The 21819-nt window shown below is 42.0% G+C and overlaps 1 protein-coding gene across 1 annotated transcript; it reads right to left on the bottom strand.

Annotated features, from left to right (window-relative positions):
• Window positions 1-6857: 6857 nt before the first annotated feature.
• LOC131366626 (uncharacterized) lies at window positions 6858-21515 on the bottom strand. Its single transcript, XM_058411243.1, has 2 exons — window positions 14161-21515; window positions 6858-11245 (listed from the first exon to the last, which is right to left on the bottom strand). The coding sequence occupies exon 1, from the start codon at window positions 20017-20019 to the stop codon at window positions 18541-18543; it is 1479 nt and encodes a 492-aa protein (XP_058267226.1). The 5' UTR covers window positions 20020-21515; the 3' UTR covers window positions 6858-11245; window positions 14161-18540.
• Between the last annotated feature and the right edge of the window lie 304 nt (window positions 21516-21819).

The raw sequence follows: 21819 nt of genomic DNA, 5'->3' as shown, positions 1-21819 counted from the left end.
CGTAGAGGCATTGAATGGGATAATCCAATTCCTGAGTACCTGCGCTCACGGTGGGAGGAGTGGAAGAATGGGTTTCAAAGATTAAAGGAAATCACTATACCAAGGTGTTACCACCCTCATGACTTTGGTAACATTGTTAGGGTAGAATTGCACCACTTTTCAGATGCTAGCAATGTAGGATATGGCTCATGTTCCTACTTAAGGTACAGGAATGACAAGGATGAAATACATTGCAGTCTTGCTATGGCTAAGGCAAGGGTTGCACCTTCAAAAATCATAAGTATCCCAAGATTAGAGCTGTCAGCTGCAGTCACCTCAGCCAGGATGAGTATTATGCTGAAGGCAGAACTAGAGATTAAAATCAATGAAGAATTCTTTTGGACTGACTCTCAGGTGGTGCTGGCTTACATCAACAATGAAGCTTGGAGATTCAATGTGTTCGTGGCAAACCATGTTCAACTAATAAGAGAGTGTACAAACCCAAATCAATGGCATTACGTTGACATGGCACAAAACCAAGCTGACCACGCCTCTAGAGGTCTTGATACAGTAGATATCTCTTCAGTTAGTTGGTTATCAGGGCCCAAGTTTCTATGGGAACAGGAGGTGCTCCCACCACCTAAGCCCTCAACTGAACTACTTGTTGGAGATCCAGAGGTTAAATCTATTCAAGTATTTGTAAGTCAGGTCAGTGAGGTGGAAGATGTTCTAAACCGTCTGAGCCGCTTCTCCACGTGGACAACACTTGTTAAGATTGTTGCAAGAATCAAGAGACTAGGGTCCAAGCTGAAACATGACAGTGACTTTGTGACTGTTAAGGAACGAAAGGGAGCTGCTGAGGTTGTTAATTAAGCTCATCCAGCAACAAGCCTTCTCCAAAGAACAAAAAATTCTTCAAAGGAACCTCGAAGGGGCAACTCTTCCAAGGTCAAGCCCTCTGTTTTGCCTTGATCCCATTATGAATAAGGGACTGCTTCATGTTGGGGGAAGACTTAAAGAGTCAGCTTTCAGTCAAGAATTAAAACACCCCATCATTCTCCCTAAAGATAGCCACATCACGAAGTTGATTATATCTCACTACCATAATCAAATCCACCATCAGGGACGAACTCAAACTCTAATGGAACTCAGAGCTAACGGATTTTGGACTATCGGTGGAACCAAATCAGTTGCCAAGCTGATCCACAAATGCGTGCAGTTCCGGAAGCTCAGAAGACCCGTTGAGGAGCAAAGAATGTCTGAACTTCCCGTAGAATGTTGCGAAGCCTCAGCCCCTTTCACATTTTGTGGAATGGATTGCTTTGGCCCATTCATCATTAGGAAGGGTCGCAAAGAACATAAGAGATATGGACTCATCTTCACATGCTTGTATTCTCGAGCGGTCCATATTGAAATTCTTGGAGATATGTCCACAGACACTCTTATAAATGCTCTAAGGTGCTTCATTAGTCTTAGAGGAGCTGTTAACCAACTCCGCTGTGATCAGGGCTCAAACTTTGTGGGAGCCAAAAATGAGCTTAAAGAGGCCCTTAAACAATGTGACACAAAGGCATTGGAGACCTTTCTGGCAGATAAGCAGTGTGAGTTCATTTTCAACACTCCCTCTGCAAGCCATACAGGCGGAATCTGGGAGTGTCAGATTCGATCTATTCGGAACGTGTTGAACGTTACAGTTGCCCGGTGCCAAGGAAGACTAGATGACGCCTCTCTCAGGACACTATTTTATGAAGCAATGGCCATCATAAACAGTCGTCCCTTACGTGCCGGAGTAATCAATGAACCCACTTCACTGGAACCCCTGACTCCAAATCATCTCATCCTGATGAAATCCAAGGTTATCTCACCACCCCCTGGAAAGTTTGTGAAGGAGGATATATATGCTGCAAAAAGATGGTGGAGAGTACAATACTTAGTGGAACAATTCTGGAGTCGGTGGAAGAAAGAGTACCTGATGAATGTTTCCTTAAGACAAAAATGGCACACACCCCGGCGCAACTTGAAAGTGGACGACATAGTAATCATTAAGGAAGACTCACTTCCAAGAAATGAGTGGCGTCTTGGAAGAGTGGTTGAAACCACGGAAGGAACTGATGGGTTAGTCCATCGAGTCAAAGTATGATTTGCAGAGCGTAAGATGTCAGGGAAAGACGACCATCATTCCAGACCCTCAATCATTGAACGACCAATCCAAAAGCTGGTTCTTCTTGTAGAAAGTAAATAAGTGGTTGTATGTTTAAAGTGCGCTTACATCAGACATGTTAGTCTAACAGCTTTACAAGGTTGATATCTGCCTCTTACATAGGCAACCTACTCTTCAAGTAGCCACGTGTTATAGATAAGAAATCATGCTTGATTCTCTGTTGTTTGTTCATCATAACATGATTTGGTGGGAGTGTAAGTGGCCACAATGATTTAAAGCCCTTGCTATTCATGTTACGGGGTTGCACGTGGGCTTACGAACCTGTATTAATGATGAGATTCACCAGATGAAATTCAGCAAGGCACATGTTCACAGCATGTGTTTTTTTGTTGGTTGTTATTGTGTGTGTTATCTCTGCATGTGTTATGAACAGTAGCACGGATCTTATTTCGTAACTTTTGAATGGCAACACGGGATTGTTGGAGATCACAGAGTTCATGAAGTTGTTAAGTGTGCGCCCTTGGTAAAGTGGAGCGAGGTATGGTCATACATTTGTTAATTATAAAATGCTAGTTACTGATTATAACTAGCTTATTTGCTATCACTTTGTTAAGTTCATTTTCATCATTTATGTTTGTTTATATACATATGTATTTTCATTTCTTTAATTTAAGTTTCACGGTGATGATAGTCCATGTTGAAGTTGACGGCTCGTGAACCGAAGACGTGCCGAAAATAAATGACTTACACCTGTATGGAGACTCTCTGTTTATATTTTGATGCCCAGGGCTTCTACATCGACAACTGACCCCAACACTGAGTATGACTCGAAAACTGACCCCAATACTGAGTTTGACTTGACAACTGACCCCAACACTGAGTATGACTCGAATACTGACCCCAACACTTAGTTTGACTCGAAAACTGACCCCAACTCTGAGTATGACTCGAAAACTGACCCAAACACTGATATTGACTCGAAAACTGACCCCAACACTGAGTTTGACTTGACAACTGACCCCAACACTGAGTACGACTCAAACACTGACCCCAACACTGAGTATTACTCTAAAACTAACCGCAACTTTGAGTATATATACTGAGTATTAATAACCAGCTGAAAGTCATCTATGTACATACAGAAGGAGAGTCTGAGCTCTGACCCTGAGAGAATCTCATTATCTTTAAAGTGCTGACCATCTTTAAAAGACCTATAAGATCCCTCATTTATGATTTGTTGCCCTGAATGACCATTAACAACTTTATTAAATATGTCTTTCTGACTGAGCAGCAGTTGTAATGATTTTAAGATGGGGATATATTGGAAAGATCTGTTTATTTTCAGACTGAAGATTTATTTCAACAGGATCAATTACCTCAGAATTCTCTCTGTAATGTTTCATGTGCTTGAAAACAGTGGCTAAAGGACCATCTTTTGAGGTCCGCTTTACACAGAGGATGCATGATGACAGTGAACGGTATGAAGAATAATGTGAGCTGATAAGGATAATGATGCAGAAATAATCATGTACTGCAAATCTGTGATCAGTTCATCAATGGTATTATGAGGAACATGAAAATCATTTTTGAGTTTTAGCAAAACGGATGTGAATTTTAACTCTATGGTCTCGGACAAATCTCCTTCTTCTGTGACCATTTCCACACTAGCCAAAACATCAAGGTTCCCCTCTTCAGCTGGAAATTCATCACCATTAAATCCTCTGAGAAATTCCCAGCACCACTTTCTCTAACAGCCCCTGGTTTAAGTTCTGAAGAAAACATGGATTGTACTTTCTATTTTTATAGGACTTAAATATGCTGTACACATTCGTCTGAAAAGTACAGTGCTCAAACACACAACACACACATTCAGTGTCTTTTCTTTTCTTTTTCTTCATTGTGTTATTCACACAGACATTATAGCACATTAAAAAAACTTTATTCATAGGTCTCCCCACTTTAGCCAAATAATGTGATGAACTACGTCAGTATATTCTTGTGAATGTGAGAAAGGAGTGAAAATGTGAGGGCAGTGATTTTATACATTGGTTTAGTCCATATGTGGCTGATAAAATGGAAAAAAGCTGAAATGAGTGTAGATTAGATGATTAAATACACTACTACACAACTGACATGTCTACATATGAAACTCTGGCTTGTGGAGGCAGGCCATAGAGTAGAATGAATGAATGAATAAATAAATAAATAAATAAACAAATAAACAAACAAACACCGGAGAGGATCTCAGCAAAGGACGGTGGAGAAAACTGCAGCATTTCTGCTTATTTTTAACAAAACTAGAGATAAAACTCAGGAATATCTTCATTAACACAACTGAAATGACCACCAGCCAGAAAATGAGTGAGTAAATGAAGAAAAATGAACAAAGAAGCGAAGTGAAAAGGAGAAAAGTTGGTGCTATTTATATTTATTCATGCTAACACGGGCGCTGAAGAAGTTGAACACTGATTTCTAAAACTTCCTAGTGCTCCATATACACTATATTGCCAAAAGTATTCACTCACCCATCCAAATAATCAGAATCAGGTGTTCCAATCACTTCCATGGCCACAGGTGTATAAAATCAAGCACCTAGGCATGCAGACTGTTTTTACAAACATTTGTGAAAGAATGGGTCGCTCTCAGGAGCTCAGTGAATTCCAGCGTGGAACTGTGATAGGATGCCACCTGTGCAACAAATCCAGTCGTGAAATTTCCTCGCTCCTAAATATTCCACAGTCAACTGTCAGCTGTATTATAAGAACGTGGAAGTGTTTGGGAACGACAGCAACTCAGCCACGAAGTGGTAGGCCACGTAAACTGACGGAGCGGGGTCAGCGGATGCTGAGGCGCATAGTGCGAAGAGGTCGCCAACTTTCTGCAGAGTCAATCGCTACAGACCTCCAAACTTCATGTGGCCTTCAGATGAGCTCAAGAACAGTGTGCAGAGAGCTTCATGGAATGGGTTTCCATGGCCAAGCAGCTGCATCCAAGCCATACATCACCAAGTGCAATGCAAAGCGTCGGATGCAGTGGTGTAAAGCACGCCGCCACTGGACTCTAGAGCAGTGGAGACGCGTTCTCTGGAGTGACGAATCGCGCTTCTCCATCTGGCAATCTGATGGACGAGTCTGGGTTTGGCGGTTGCCAGGAGAACGGTACTTGTCAATTCCATGCTCCCAACTTTGTGGGAACAGTTTGGAGCTGGCCCCTTCCTCTTCCAACATGACTGTGCACCAGTGACCAAAGCAAGGTCCATAAAGACATGGATGACAGAGTCTGGTGCGGAGGAACTTGACTGGCCTGCACAGAGTCCTGACCTCAACCCGATAGAACACCTTTGGGATGAATTAGAGCGGAGACTGAGAGCCAGGCCTTCTCATCCAACATCAGTGTGTGACCTCACAAATGCGCTTCTGGAAGAATGGTCAAAAATTCCCATAAACACACTCCTAAACCTTGTGGACAGCCTTCCCAGAAGAGTTGAAGCTGTTATAGCTGCAAAGGGTGGACCGACGTCATATTGAACCCTATGGATTAGGAATGGGATGTCACTTAAGTTCATATGCGAGTCAAGGCAGGTGAGAGAATACTTTTGGCAATATAGTGTATATTACTCATTTACTGCTTTTTAACACGTTAAGGTGGAAAAAGTCCAATTCTAGACTTATTTTAATATGAAATGCATTTATTTCAGGTGAAAACACCAGCCAGAGCATGATGGAGAAAGCTGAAGCTGAGGCTCAGGAACTGAGGGGAAGTTTCCTCCACGAACAACTGAAAGAGTAAATAACTTGTAGTAACTCGTACAAAGATCACTTAACCACCTTTAAAGCAGTAACCTTTTAAAGCTTTTAAAGTCTTTTAGTCTCGCATACAACCCATTAAAACACTAAATTCATCCTTTATTGATAAAAAGTATAATTAATGATTAAAAATGATGATGAGCAATGATGATGATCAATAATGGTATTGTTTCAGACTGTGACATTGTTGAAGTTAAAGCTGAGGGTGATGCTAAAGGAGCTGCTGAGGAACAGCAGCAGTGAAAAGGAGAAGAAGAAACGGACCAGGAGAGGGAGATGAAGAGGAGGAAGAAAGAAGCTCCAGGTCCACAAAGCAGGTATGAAGATTAATGTGGCCTTACCTTGGTATGTTTAAGATAAAGGGACAATCACACAAGAAATAGTTTCATGTGGGGATCTTTTTATTCCCAACTGTGTCTTACAAAGAAAACACAGTATTAAATATGTTAGCCTTGGAGAGCTCTTAGCAGAAAGACAATAAACATAAAGAAAATAAACAAGTAAAATAAATCAAATAAATAAAATATCCACTCACATATACACTACAGGTGGCTACAGCTTAAATCTGAATCTTAAAGGCTAATGGCTAAAGTTCCCCAAAAAAACTTAACCCTTAAGCCTCAATTATCTCTGAACAGCAGAGAATACATGGAAGCAATGATGGCCGGGAATTTGACTCCATCCCAGGCCACCTTTGCTGCTGCCATCACCACCGCCCTATTCAAGTAATCCACCTGACTGCTAATCTTGTAGGCTAACCCTATTCGTTGATGCAAAAAGTACCACACCATTTATAAATTAATAAAAAGGCCTAAATGAATCCTCAAAAACTCACCAGGAATCATTCAATTCAATTCAATTCAATTTTATTTGTATAGCGCTTTTAACAAAGAGCATTGTCTCAAAGCAGCTTTACATGAGAAACCACGTAAGAAAACAACAAACATGAACAGACAGACAGACAGACAGTCCTAGATGTTATCCCAAGTGAGCAAGCCTGAGGTGACTGAGGCGACTGTGGCAAGGAAAAACTCCCTTAGATGGTAAGAGGAAGAAACCTTGAGAGGAACCAGACTCAAAAGGGAACCCATCCTCATTTGGGTGACAATTGTGTGATGTAGATACAGCATGTGTATAGTGTTATGTAAATCAATAAGGAGGTTGTTGTCCACAGCGCTGCTTGAATACCCCAATCCTCACAAGCAGAGCCTGGCTGGAGCTGGTCCATCTCCGGATGCCACTGGAGCCGGCACAGTCTCTGTATGCCTCGGGATGGGTAGAAGAAGGGAAACAATGGAACAGCATTAGCGTAGCTGCTGTTCATAATATTAGCAGTACTAGCTGAATGTGCATTTAATCAGATGTACTGGAGTACAAGGTTATGGGATGTGTTAGATGTATGCCAGGCTGAAGAGATAAGTCTTTAGTCTACATTTAAACTGGGAGACTGTGTCTGAGCCCCGAACACTGTCAGGAAGACTATTCCAAAGTTTAGGAGCTAAATACGAAAACACTATACTCCCTTTTGTGGACTTTGATATTCTGGGAACTACCAGAAGTCCGGAATTTTGTGATCTTAAGAGCGTGGTGGATTGTAACTTGTTAGGAGACTGGAGAGATAGGTGGGAGCTAAACCAATTAGAGCCTTGTACGTGAGTAGAGCTAATTTATAGTCAATTCTAAACTTCACAGGTAGCCAGTGCAGGGATGATAATATTGGGGTTATATGATCATATTTTCTTGATCTGGTAAGAACCCTGGCGGCTGCATTCTGGACTAACTGTAGCTTGTTTATTGAAGATGTTGTTTATTACAGTAGACCAGTCTGGAGGTCAGGAATGCATGAACTAGTTTTTCTGCATCAGATACAGATAAAATGTTCCTATGCTTGGAAATATTTCTAAGATGGAAGAAGGCTGTTTTTGTGATATTGGAAATATGATTTTCAAAGGATAAGTTGCTGTCTAATATTACACCCAGGTCTTTCACTGTTGAGCTAGTGGTAACAGTACATCCTTCTAGATGCAAGCTGAATTGCGAGAGCTTCTGTGTACTAGTTTTTGGGCCAATAAGTAATATCTCTGTCTTGTCAGAATTTAATAATAGGAAATTATCGGTCATCCAATCTCTAATATCTTTAACACACTCAGTTAATCTAGACAAATTAGATATTTCATCTGGTTTTGATGAGATATATAACTGGGTATCATCAGCATAACAATGGAAACTAATCCCATGCCTTCTAATGATGTCACCCAATGGAAGTATGTATACTGAGAAAAGCAGAGGTCCTAAAACTGACCCTTGTGGGACCCCATATTTCACTGGCACTACACTGGACAGTTCTCCATTTAAATCTACAAAGTGGTATGGATCAGACCGGTAGGATCTAAACCATTTTAATGCCTGTCCCTGCATACCTGTGTGATTTTTGTAAGAGATCTATGAGAATATTATGATCTATAGTGTGGAATGCAGCACTAAGATCAAGCAGGACTAAAATGGAGATGCAGCCTTGGTCCGAAGCTAAAATCAAGTCATTAGTGATTTTAACTAGTGCAGTTTCTGTACTATGATGGGGCCTAAAACCTGACTGAAATTCTTCAAGGATATTGTTTTCCTGTAGGAAGGAGCATAATTGAGCTGACACCTTTTCTAATATTTTAGATATAAACAGAAGGTTTGAAATCGGTCTGTAATTTGATATTTCATCAGGGTCCAGTTTCGGTTTCTTAAGAAGAGGCTTAATAACCGCTAACTTAAGAGATTTTGGGACATGACCTAAAAAATAACGAAGAGTTAATAATATTAAGAAGAGGCTCTCCAGCTGCATGTATCACTTCTTTCAGCAATCTAGTTGGAATTGGATCCAACAAACACGTTGTTGGTTTAGCCGTGGTGGTAAGTTTAACTAGCTCTTCCTGCCTTATGCTGGTAAAGCATTGTAGCTTTAAGTGTGGAGCTATAGGCTGGTCTGGATCACCGGATGCTGTCAGTGGTTGAATATCCAATATTTTGTTCCTGATACTATCAATTTTTTTAGTGAAGAAATTCATAAAGTCCTCACTACTAAACTGTGCTGAAATACTCTCTCCAGAAATCTGATGCTTTGTTAGTTTAGCCACTGTACTGAATAAGAATCTGGGATTGTTCTGGTTTATTTCTATCAGTTTGCTCAGATGCTCAGCCCTAGCAGCTTTTAGAGCCTGTCTATAGCTGGACAGACTGTCTTTATACTCAATTCTAAAAACTTCTAATTTGGTTTTTCTCCACTTTGGCTCGAGGTCACGGGTTGCTCTCTTGAGGGTGTGAGTATGACTATTGTACCATGGTGCAGTGTTTTATCTCTGACCTTTTTTAGTCAGATGGGGGCAACAGTGTCTAGTGTGCTGGTGAAAATATTGCTTATGCTGTTGGTTACTTCATCTAGTGCATCTGCATTTCGGGGTCTAGTAAGAAGTTGAGACAGATCTGGCAGATTGTTTGTAAATCTGTCTTTAGTGGTCGGAGTTATAGTTCTACCAAGTTTATAACGTGGAGAGACGTGTCTAATATGTTCTACAGGTAGAGTGTACACTAAGAGGTGATGGTCTGTGATGTCATCACTTTGAGGTAGAACAGTTATATCAGTAACATCAGTCCCATGTGATATAACTAAGTCTAGTGTATGATTAAAACAATGGGTTGGTCTATTAATGTTTTGTTTAACCCCAAAGGAATTTAGTAAATCTATAAATGCAAGTCCTGAAGCATCATTAGCATCATCTACATGAATGTTAAAGTCTCCTATGATTATCACTTTGTCAAAACTGATCAAAAGATCTGAGAGTAAATGTGAAAACTCATTAAGAAAATCACCGTAGGGTCCCGGGGGTCTGTACACGGTGGCCAGAGCGAGATATAGGAGGGATGTTTTATGCCTGTCTGAGAGTGCACCATTAAGGACAAGCACTTCAAATGAGTTAAACCTGGGTCCTGTTTTCTGAGTAATGGTAAGAGAATTATTATAGATGGTTGCGACACCACCACCACGACCTGTCTGACGGGGCTCATGCTTATATGAATATCCTGACGGAGTAGACTCATTCAGACCAATGTATTCATTTGGTCTAAGCCAGGTTTCAGTAAGACAGAGTGTGTCGAAACTATAATCTGAGATCATTTCATTAATAATAAGTGTTTTCGGTGCAAGAGATCTAATGTTCAGAAGCCCAAACTTAAGAAATTGTTTTTCTTTACCTATTTGGTCTTTTTTAGGATTAATTGTGATTAGATTATTTCGAGAGTTATTAACGAATTTATCTTTTAATCTCACTAATCGGGGAACAGACACAGTTTCTATAGGACGAGCTATGTGTGAACTTGTATTAGTCTGGTGAATTGAACAGTAGCTATTATAGATATAATCTGAGGAATGACTTACCAGTCAGATGGTGCGCATCATCATCTTCTTCTTAGGGCTTTTCCCTTCAGGGGTCTCCACAGCGAATCATCTCTCTCCACCTATCCCTATCTTCTGCATCCTCAACACTTACACCCACTAGCTTCATATCCTCATTTATTACATCCATATACCTCCTCTTTGGCCTTCCTCTTTGCCTCCGGACTGGCAGCTCCATGTCCAACATTCTCCTACCAATATACTCACTCTCCCTCCTCTGGACATGTCCAAACCATCTTAATCTGTCCTCCCTAAGTTTGTCCCCCAAACATCAAACATGAGCTGTCCCTCTGATGTACTCGTTCCTATTCCTGTCCAACCGTGTCCCTCCCAAGGAAAAGCTCAACTTCAGCTCTGCTACCTCCAGCTCTGACTCCTGTCTTTTCCTCAGTGACACTGTCTCTAAACCATACAGCATGGCTGGTCTCACCACACCTTCCCCTTGATTCTTTCTGATATCACACAAAACTCACCAGGAATACACCATCTGTACTACCACACCGCAGACGAATATAAAATTGGCATACACTTTTACACAGACACACATTCAAATGTTGAAATATACAGTACAGTGAAACCTTGACTTATGAGTGAATCCACTTACGAGTTTTTCAAGATACGAGCCATCGCTCGGTCGATTTTTTGCTTTAAGAGACGAGCCGAGATCTGAGTTACGAGCGAGCGAGCTTACTCCACCCGTCACTAGGTAGCCCAGCGAGTGGTCAGTTCACGTGGTTATCTCTCCAGGTCGTGCATTGGCGCTGTGTAACGACACTTCATCACTCATCACTCATTTTCCAAACACTTTGAAAGGGAGGAAGAAACAAACCTCCTTGGACAGGTTTTTATTGAAACACCCTGCAAGTGAAAGCGAGGAAAGTGTGGAGAAAAAGGCAGAAGTCAGTGAAGAAGATGATTATGTGAAGTGAAATTTTTTTTTTTAAAAAAGTAGCAATTAAGTTTAGCGATAAAGTGTAGCATAGTGTGTAAGTTAAATTTAATTAATTGTAGCATTAAGTGTGTAGTGAGTAAGTTAGGTTAAGCGATAGAACACGAAATGAAAAACTCCACCACCCTCCTCCACCAATCTCCTCCCCCTCCGCCAGCATCTTCATCTGATCTTCAGGGTAAATACACTTAATGAAACCAGTTTATTTCTTTACATTCTCTTTTATTATGTATTTTTTTTTTTGTAACATTATTTGTTATTTATAAAGTACATTTTTCTTATTTACAAACATAAAAAAAATTGGTGTTGTTTTTGGGGGGCTGGAAGAGATTAATAGCATTTCAATTCATTTTAATGGAGAAATTTGATTTGATATACGAGCAAATTGAGTTACGTGAGTACACCCCTGACATTTTTATAAATATTTTATTATATCTTTTCATGTGACAACACTGAAGAAATGCCCCTCTGCTCCAATGTACAGTAGTGAGTGTCCAGCCTGTATAACAGTGTAAATTTACTGTCCCCTCAAAATAACTCAACACACAGACATTAATGTCTAAACCGTTGGCAACAAAAGTGACTCCACCCCTAATTGGAAATGTCCAAATTGGGCCCAAAGTGTCAATATTTTGTGTGGCCACCATTATTTTCTAGCACTGCCTTAACCCTCTTGAGTTCACCAGAGCTTCACAGGTTGCCACTGGAGTCCTCTTCCACTCCTCCATGATGACATCACAGAGCTGGTGGATGTTAGAGACCTTGCGCTCCCCCACCTTCTGTTTGAGGATTCCTCATAGATGCTCAATACGGTTTAGGTCTGGAAACATGCTTGGCCAGTCCATCACCTTTACCCTCAGCTTCTTTAGCAAGGCAGTGGTGGTCTTGGAGGTGTGTTTGGGGTCATTATCATGTTGGAATACTGCCCTGTGGCCCAGTCTCAGAAGGGAGGGGATCATGCTCTGCTTCAGTATGTCACAGTACATGTTGGCATTCATGGTTCCCTCAGTGAACTGTAGCTCCCCAGTGCCGGCAGCACTCATGCAGACCCAGACCATGACACTCCCACCACCATGCTTGACCGTAGGGAAGACACACTTGTCTTTGTACTCCTCACCTGGTTGCCGCCACACACACTTGAACCATCTGAACCAAATAAGTTTATCTTGTTCTCATCGGACCATAGGACATGGTTCCAGTATTCCATGTCCTTAGTCTGCTTGTCTTCAGCAAACTGTATGTGGTCTTTCTTGTGCATCATCTTTAGTAGAGGCTTCCTTCTGGGACGACAGCCATGCAGACCAATTTGATGCAGCGTGTGGCGTATGGTCTGAGAACTGACCGGCTGACCCCCCACCCCTTCAACCTCTGCAGCAATGCTGGCAGCACTCATACGTCTATTTCCCAAAGACGACCTCCGGATATGACACTGAGCATGTACACTCAACTTCTTTGGTGGACCATGGTGAGGCCTGTTCTGAGTAGAACCTGTCCTGTAAAACCACTGTATACCTGTAAAACCGTCTTGCCCACCGTGCTGCAGCTCAGTTTCAGGGTCTTGGCAATCTTCTTATAGCCTAGGCCATCTTTATGTAGAGCAACTATTCTTTTTTTCAGATCCTCAGAGAGTTCTTTGCCATGAGGTGCCATGTTGAACTTCCAGTGACCAGTATGAGAGGGTGTGAGAGCGATAACACCAAATTTAACACACCTGCTCCCCATTCACACCTGAGACCTTGTAACACTAACGAGTCACATGACACAGGGGAGGGGAAATGGCTAATTGGGCCCAATTTGGACATTTCCACTTAGGGGTGGAGTCACTTTTGTTGCCAACGGTTTAGACATTAATGTCTGTGTGTTGAGTTATTTTGAGGGGACAGTAAATTTACACTGTTATACAGGCTGGACACTCACTACTGTACATTGGAGCAGAGGGGCATTTCTTCAGTGTTGTCACATGAAAAGATATAATAAAATATTTACAAAAAACATTGTATTTCCTATGATCAAGAACAGTATATCAAAAGTATCAGAAACACAAACTTAACAAATGCTATGACAGTGTAACAAATAACACTGTTCACTCAATGGCATAAGAACAGACCAATAAGGGTAAACTAAGTAATTAGCACTATAAGTAAATAAATCAAAATCCTTAGATTGAGGATGGGCAAAATAGTCACATGGATTATCAAGGCTTTCACTCTCTCTCTCTCTCTCTCTCTCTCTCTCTCTCTCTCTCTGTACATCTAGTTGCTCTGCAATATGAAATAAACAAATTCAGTAATATACACTTATACTACTGATCTCATAAATCATAAAAGCACATATTTTTCTAAGAGTATAGCCTGTATGTTTAGTTTTGCTTAGCATAAACTTAAAAAAAAAAGAAAGAAAAGAAACTACTGGTCAAATTTGGCACTAGAAAATACTCTATCCCCATCTCTAAAACACTGTGCTAGTTTGTCATTTTCTAAGATTTTACAACATGCGCTTTAAAACTACATATTTTTTAAAAATATATTTTGTGAACACCATTATCTTGCAGTTAGCCATGCTGTAGATGCGCATGTGCAGGTAATTAATTTTTATTTATTAAAAAAAAATAAAATGTTAACCCTCTAACACTTACACTCTCTATTGTATTTCTTTTATTTATTATAGAAAAATCTTGACCCACTAACACTATGTAACATCCCAGCATTAACGTGAGCCTTCCCCAGAATACTAATTAGTCATGTGACATGCTGCTTGTTTCACGCGGACATAAATACCCCACGCTCACATTGTTTGATGCGAAGTTTTTTTGTCATTTCCTCACCTTCTAATCCTGTAGTCTTGGGTCTGCCCTGGCTTAAACAGCATGAACCGTGCATTCCCTGGAGAGAGGGGGAACTGACACACTGGTCTCTTCACGCGCCTCGTCCATGCCTCACCACGTCTGTTGAAAGCCCCGAATCCAATTACACTGTTAAGCTGCCCAAAGAGTACGAGGATCTACACAAAGTGTTCAGTAAAGAAAAGGCCTCACATCTTCCACCTCACCGCCCTTGGAACTGTGCCATAGAGCTATTACCCAATGCCATGCCACCTTAAAGCCATGTTTACCCTCTATCTCTGCCAGAGAATCAAGCTATGGATGAGTATATCGAAGAAGCGCTAGCCTCGGGGTTCATTCGCCCCTCTACTTCACCTGCTGCTGCCGGCTTCTTTTTTGCGGAGAAGGACGGTGGCCTCCGCCCTTGCATTGATTACAGAGGTCTGATCAAGATCAACGTCCAGTACCCCTATCCTCTCCCTCTGGTGCCCGTGGCTCTAGAACAACTTCGAGGGGCCACGATATTCACCAAGTTGGATTTACGGAGCGCCTATAACCTCGTTCGAATCAAGGAGGGGGACGAATGGAACACAGATTTCCACACAACACGGGGACACTATGAATACCTAGTCATGCCATACAGACTCACTGTATGGCACTGTATGGCATACAGTGAGTTTTTCTGAGCTCCATCATGCTGACCTACAATTTTGCTAAGTTTTCTAGATTTCTATCCTAGATCATAACTTTTTATAATATCTTCATTAGCTGATAGTGTCACATAACATTCTCATTCCAAACGGTTTTTAAATCACTAGTTTTATTTGTTTCTCTGAACACCCGCTTACAGCTGGTTAGCCCACTAGCACGCTAACCCGTTAGCCCGGCTACTAGCACGCTAACCCACTAGCCCAGCTATCTCGAGTCTGTTTATATTTTACATATTTCACCAATTATCTCTGTTATTCTACTTCATTTTAACATTATGTCAGTTGTGGGTTTGCCTTTGAGTGCAGGTGAGGATTCCTTCGAATCCTCGGTAGATGTGGAGCTGGAGACCGTGGAGAAGCAGATCCACAACCTTCAGGTGAAGCTAGCCCGGCTGCGACAGCGGAGAGCCACGCTGGAATCATCCCGGGCTGACGCTCACCTGTCCCAGGTAAATCTGCGGCGTGATATGGTCACTCCCACAACCTCAACACCGCGTGTTTCTCTGCCCAGGCCCAGTGCAGCTAGGAGGCAGCCCGCCCAGGTTTTGTTCACTCTGGCACCAGGGTACCACGGAGCCTGGATGCAGCAGCAGCGGAACACACGCCTTGGCCCGGCCGAGGACCTCTCCCCCCCACTGCCACCCATCTTCGAGATCTCGACCCGCAACCGCTTCACTCCCCTTCGTGAGATGGCGCGCAACGCGGTGATCATCGGAGACTCCATCGTCCGGCACGTCTGTGCTACTGCAGCTAAAGGTAAGGTGCACACTCGTTGCTTTCCTGGTGCTCATGTCGTGTACGCTGCACAGGTACCCACGATCCTCACCAAGAACATCGGAGCTGTGGTCCTCCATGCTGGCACGAACGACATCAGGCTGAGGCAGACGGAGATCCTGAAGAAGGACTTCAGTAACCTGGTGGAGAAGGTTCGCACCACATCGCCCCCGATGAGGATCATTGTGTCAGGACCACTTCCCACACTCTAGCGAGGAATTGAAAGGTTCAGTAGGCTATTTGCATTCAATGAATGGTTACAGTCTTGGTGTCATGAACAGAATATACCATTTGTTGATAATTGGAATGTTTTCTGGGAGCGTCCTAGGCTCTACCATTATGATGGCCTGCACCCAAGCAGAGCTGGAGCAGCAGTCCTCTTGGACAACATCTCCAGGACACTGCACACCATCTGACTGGTAAGTCATTCCTCAGATTACATTGTTGGAAACTTTTTCCTTGTCGAAGCAAAGACCAGGAGACATTGGGCAGACGTTGCCTCTTTCAAGCAGAAGTTACTCTTTATTGAGAACTGTGTCACTGTAGTCATCCAAGTCTGACTATAGTTTCAGCACTGTAGAATTTGTACTTTTCCAGGTGGAGGGATACATAGAGGTGAAGACAATCTAAACAAAGCATGCATCTGCAGTACAGGAATCAGCCCGGTAACGAAATTTCCCCAGCCCTGAGCTCATCAGCATAACAGTGTTGTTCAAATGCATAGGTGCTAATCCAATCAGCCTGACCGTATCACCCAGACCTTCACATTATCATAGAGACAAAGGCACAGCCTGACCTTGAGATTAGCATTCCCATTTAACCTGGGACCCTGCCCAGTTGTCAGGAAGTACATACAGACAAAAGGTTAATGTCTCAGACACCTGGGCTGCCAGACTTGATCTTCTTAGAATGTCATCATCTTTACCTTAAAATGTAAAACCCAATGTACATAACTTTTTAGTTTATATACTATTACGTTGGAACCTAGATTTAACATTTTATAAATTTGTAATCCAACAGTTCCCCCTTTGAGAGTTCTAATAACTCTCACAAAATACAAATTTAAACACTTCATTCTTGTAACTTGTGATCATTACAGGCACATAGCACTTGTTCTGTTGTTGACTGTGGTTACGAATGGCATCCTGACATATAAACAAATATGTAGCTAGAGTCTGTGAAGTTCTTACAGGTAATAGTCTTTTCTGGTTGGAGCTGTCATTTCCTCTTGATGGGTGTGGGTTATTTGTTGAATGAAACACTTGATACTGTGGACGCATAGATAGTACACCAGTAGGAAAAACAACAACAGAATTGCTATTTCTTTGATCCATAGCCAGGGTTTCCCTAACAGGTTTCTGAACCATGAAGAATTATCTTCAGTCATCTGGTGTAATTTTGTTGAAAGATCATGTTGCTGGATGACTGAAGTTCTCATATGTGATTCTCTGCATTGTGTATTTTTTTAATCTTCTGTGACAGTTGGTTCAGCAGTGGGTCTAGTTGTCTTTTTAGAAGTCGTGGCTTCATCCGCAGGTGAGGAGGTCTGTGCTTATGGGTCTCGGAACAGCCATCAAGTGGTATCTGCACAGAGTAAGAAAGAAAACAAAAGTATCTGTTGTAAAAAAAAAAAAAACTATAAACACTAGGATTGTATCCTCTATTCAATATGAGTCTGCTATTGTTGTTCCTTCTCTCCCTATTCCTTAATTCCCATGACACCTAAAGAACAGTGAGGTAAGGATGGACTAGTGGATGGGGAAGGCCTATGAGGGAGTCTTCACCACAGGGTTGGCCCCCAAAGCCTGTTGCTTTCAGTTCTTCCCTGGGCTCCTCACTGATCTGTGTGTCCTATCCAATCCCTGTAGGTGGGGGAACAACTTTACAGTGTGACACATGAGTCCAGGTTTTCCTTCCCTGACACTACACTGCAGCTGCTGTTATCAACATCACATCACTTGATGTGGTCCATGCCACTTAGGCTCTAATGGCTTGTTTCTAAATGACTTTATCATGACCCACTGACCAGGGATGATTGTGTGTCCACCTTCTGGTGGAGTCTGCCAACATGACTCAACTCTCTCTCTGGCACTTTGTACTGCCTTTGTGAGGTTTTCACAGTAAGTGATCAGGGCATCTGAGGCAATGTGTACGTCAGCATTTCTAAGATCAATCACACCTGGCATCTGCATTGGGCGTCCAGTAATAATCACATGAGGGCTCAGTCCCACTGATCTATTAGGTGATGCTCTCATACTACACAGTACCGCTGGCAGAGCTTCGACCCATGGTACTCCTTCCTGATACATTTTGCTTAGCCTGGTTTTGATTGTTCTGTTTGCTCGTTCCACCTGTCCTGATGCTTCCACTTTAATCTTCAACATTCTAGACACTTCCTTGTCTACCTGTCCTGTGAAGTGTGTTCCTTGATCTGAGTCAATATAATCTCGTAATCCCCATCTGGGAATGAAATCAGTGACAAGACATTTAGCAGTATGGGCAGCTGTAGCACGCCCTGTTGGATAAGCTTCTATCCATCTTGAGAATTTGTCTATTACTACCAAAACGTCAGTTTTTCCTTTACAAGGAGGCAACGATATGTAATCAACTTGCAGGTGACGAAATGGTCCTGGTGGAGCTGGGGTATGTGTTGCTGCTGTAGTTGCTGCTGACACATCATTATTTTTCTGACATGTAACGCATCTCTTGACTGTTTTGATGGCTACATTTCTGAATTTTGGATTCCACCATTGATTTGAGAACCTGTGATTCATCGTTGCTGGACCACTGTGACCCAAATTGTGGATTTGTTGAGCTAAATATGGCAACATTGATTCGGGAGCAACATACTTTCCCCTTTTGGTCCAGCAGCCAGATGAATCCACTGTGGCTCCCTTGTCTAACCATGTCCATGTTTCATATCGAAGCAGATCAATTTGTACAGATCAATGATTGATTCAGGAGGCAGAATTATCTTCTGTGCTGTACTACCTGAACACACTTGTACAGTTGCATAGGAGCAAGCCTGTTTAGCAGCTACATCAGCAAGAGCATTACCTTTAGCTTCCATAGTATTAGTTGTGAGATGTGCTTTCACTTTGATCACAGCTAATTTCTTTGGAAGTTTCATGGCAAACATTAGATCTTTCACTAATCCAGCATGCTTAATGGGGGATCCAGCAGAAGTTAGAAACTGTCTACTTTGCCAAATTATACGAAAATCATGAATTACCCCAAAAGCATACCTGGAATCAGTGTAGATATTTGCAACCGATGCTGAAGCTAGTGTGCATGCTCTAGTTAAGGCTACTAGTTCTGCAGCTTGAGCTGAAAAATGATCTGGAAGACGACCTGAAGCTACCACTTCAGTGATGGAAGTTACTGCATAACCTGCTCGTTTGTTGCCTTCAATGACTTGAGCTGAACCATCAACAAACAACTCCAATTCTGCATTCTCTATGGGAGTTTCTGCTACTTCACTCGTAGGTGCGTATGTAAGCGTAACACAGTCGTGAGTCATTTCTCCTTCATCCTCTAACACAACTTCAGTCATTGCAGACATCATACATGAGGATGGGTTTGTGACTGACGCACGCTGTAAAACAATGTTCAGGGCTGTGAGGGTCGTTAACCAATTACCCCAACGAGAGGAGGTGACAGAAGTGACTTTTGCTTGATTCATTAATGCGGACACTGCATGAGGGCATCTTACATTTACAGTCTGTCCTAACACCGTTCCTGATGAAGCCTGTAGCGCTAGATGAACTGCCTGCACGGCTCTAAGACATGGGCCCATACCTTGAGCGACTATGTCAAGTTTACCAGAATAGTAATGAATTGGGCGTAAACTGCCCCCATGATCTTGCATTAGACATGCAGTCATAAAGCGTTCATGAACATAAAGCACAAAGGGCCTATCAGATTGTGCAATTCCTAATGCTGGTGCTTGACATAGTGCTCTCTTCAAAGCACTGAAAGCTTTGATATGGATTTCTTCCATACAAACAGTATCAGAATCTTTAATCTGGCCTTTAAACAAGTCATCCTGTGTAATGGATCTACATCCTGTACCAATTGTTTGACCCAGAAACGTGACTTGGTTTTTAGCAATTTGAGCTTTGTGAAAGCTGCATTTGTGTCCTTTTTTATGCAAATAGTCTAACAATGCTGCCAATTCAGTTTGATGTACCTCATGATCTGTTGAGGCAATCAAAATATCATCAACATATTGAATCATAATGGACTGGTTGACTGGACATTCTGGGTCACACAAATCACGTCTGACAGCCTGATGGTATATGGTCGGAGAATTTTGAAATCCCTGTGGCAACCGTGTCCACTGGTATTGCTCATAGTCAAAGCTGTGAAAGCTAACCATGCTTGGCTGTCAGAGTGCAAGGGTACAGAAAAGAATCCATTAGACATATCGATTACTGAAAAAACCTTACAATCTAATGGTAAACCATTACAAATTGTAGATGGATCTGCTACTAGGGGGGTGATTTTATCAACATGTTTATTGGCAACTCTGTAGTCTATGGTGAGTCTCCATGTCCCATTGGCTTTCTTGATGGGCCATATGGGTGAGTTACAGGGACTGTTGGTTTTAACTAGCACTCCTTGCTTAAGCAATTTTTCTACAATAGGTTTGACTCCCTGTATAGCTTCCTTACTGTTCGGATATTGTTTGGTAACAGGAGGTGGAGTTCCTGTCAATTTGACTGGTTCTACACCTGTCAAAAGCCCGCAATCATCCTTGTCTTTAGCACAAACTGGATGATTCTGTAAGAAAGCATACTCGGGAGTGGTTGCATTATTGGTAGAAACTTGTGCTGAGGAAATTTTTATGCTAGCAGATTCTGAAGACATGTCTAATGTTAGATGTACTTGTCTCAGTAGATCCATGCCCAGAATTGCACCTGTATTTAATGGAGCACATAGCAATTTTGTATTCAGAGTTTTTGGGCCTAATTGTACCTCAATGGGCGGGGTTTCATAAAAAACAGAATCTTCACCTATTACACCAGTTAAACAATGTTTAGTTTTCTTGTACGGGATGTTTAAATCTTTAGCCAATTTTATAGGAATTACTGTAATTTCTGCACCTGTATCAAGCAAAAAGTCAATCTCTTTCTCTTGTATGCTACCTTTCACAAAGATTCTTTTGTCATTGTGATGGATTACAGGGGAAAGGTAGCTACTCACAGCCCCAACAATTTGTTTTTTTCCTGTTCTTGTTGTGCTCTTAGAAGAGCCTGAGCTAGCTGTCCTAAAGTTTCGGTAGACAATGGCGGAACTACTTCAGGGTTGTAGGCGGGCTGAGAAGAAGCAGAATTATGCATAGTATTTCTTCTACTATCTTGCAACTTCTTCCTACACGCTTTCTCCCAATTTTCCACAGTAGTTACATTTGCCTTCTCTTTTAGGCCATCTATTGTCTTGGTTTGTTGTAGCTGCTGCTACTCACTTTTGCCTTAACATCAGCATCTCTTTCCCATGTGGCTAACCTGTCTAGGTTACTTCTGAGTGTCCTGTTAGACCAAGTTAGATCTAGGAATGGCAATGCTTTTCTGTACTTGGCCACAAGGCCATCTGACCAGATGCGGACTAGGGGTCCCTTGTCATCTAGCACACTTTCAGGATCATCAACTATTCCACTGTAAGCTACAGCTGACTGACAAAACCTTTCAGTGAATTCATTCACAGTTTCTTCTTTCCTTTGCACACAGTTAGTGATTCTGGACCAGTCTATCTTGGGTCCCATGATATTCTTTAAAATTTTCAAAACAGCTTCTCGCAAATCGCCTTTACTGGCATGTTGTAGTTCAGAAGTAACAGCAGATTCAAAACTGTTGAATTCAGATTCTGTTAGAATTTGTGACATCAGCTGTGTGACTTCTGCTAACGACATGTTGTAGAGACGCATTTTGCTGATCAATGCTCTTCTAAATTCAGAAAAATTTGTTGCGTGCTGAGGGTAAGCTTTGGGATAGTCTCTCTATATCTCTAGGTCCTAGTGCTTTGGCAACAGTTTCTACTTGGACAACAGAAGAGTTGGGACGAACACTTTCAATTCAATTTCCCTCAATTCCCTGAGATCTCCTCCTAGCGCCACATACCTTCACTGCATTTATAGGCACATCAGTTACTGATTGAATGTCTACATTTGTTTCAAAGA

This window comes from Hemibagrus wyckioides, linkage group LG16 (assembly GCF_019097595.1).
Source record: "Hemibagrus wyckioides isolate EC202008001 linkage group LG16, SWU_Hwy_1.0, whole genome shotgun sequence".
In the NCBI taxonomy this organism is placed as follows: domain Eukaryota; kingdom Metazoa; phylum Chordata; class Actinopteri; order Siluriformes; family Bagridae; genus Hemibagrus; species Hemibagrus wyckioides.
This window is presented reverse-complemented; position numbering and strand designations above follow the sequence as displayed.

Coding starts and splice junctions, on each gene's coding strand:
- LOC131366626 (XM_058411243.1), bottom strand. CDS start 20,019: ATGGTTAGCTTTCACAGCTTTGACTATGAGCAATACCAGTGGACACGG.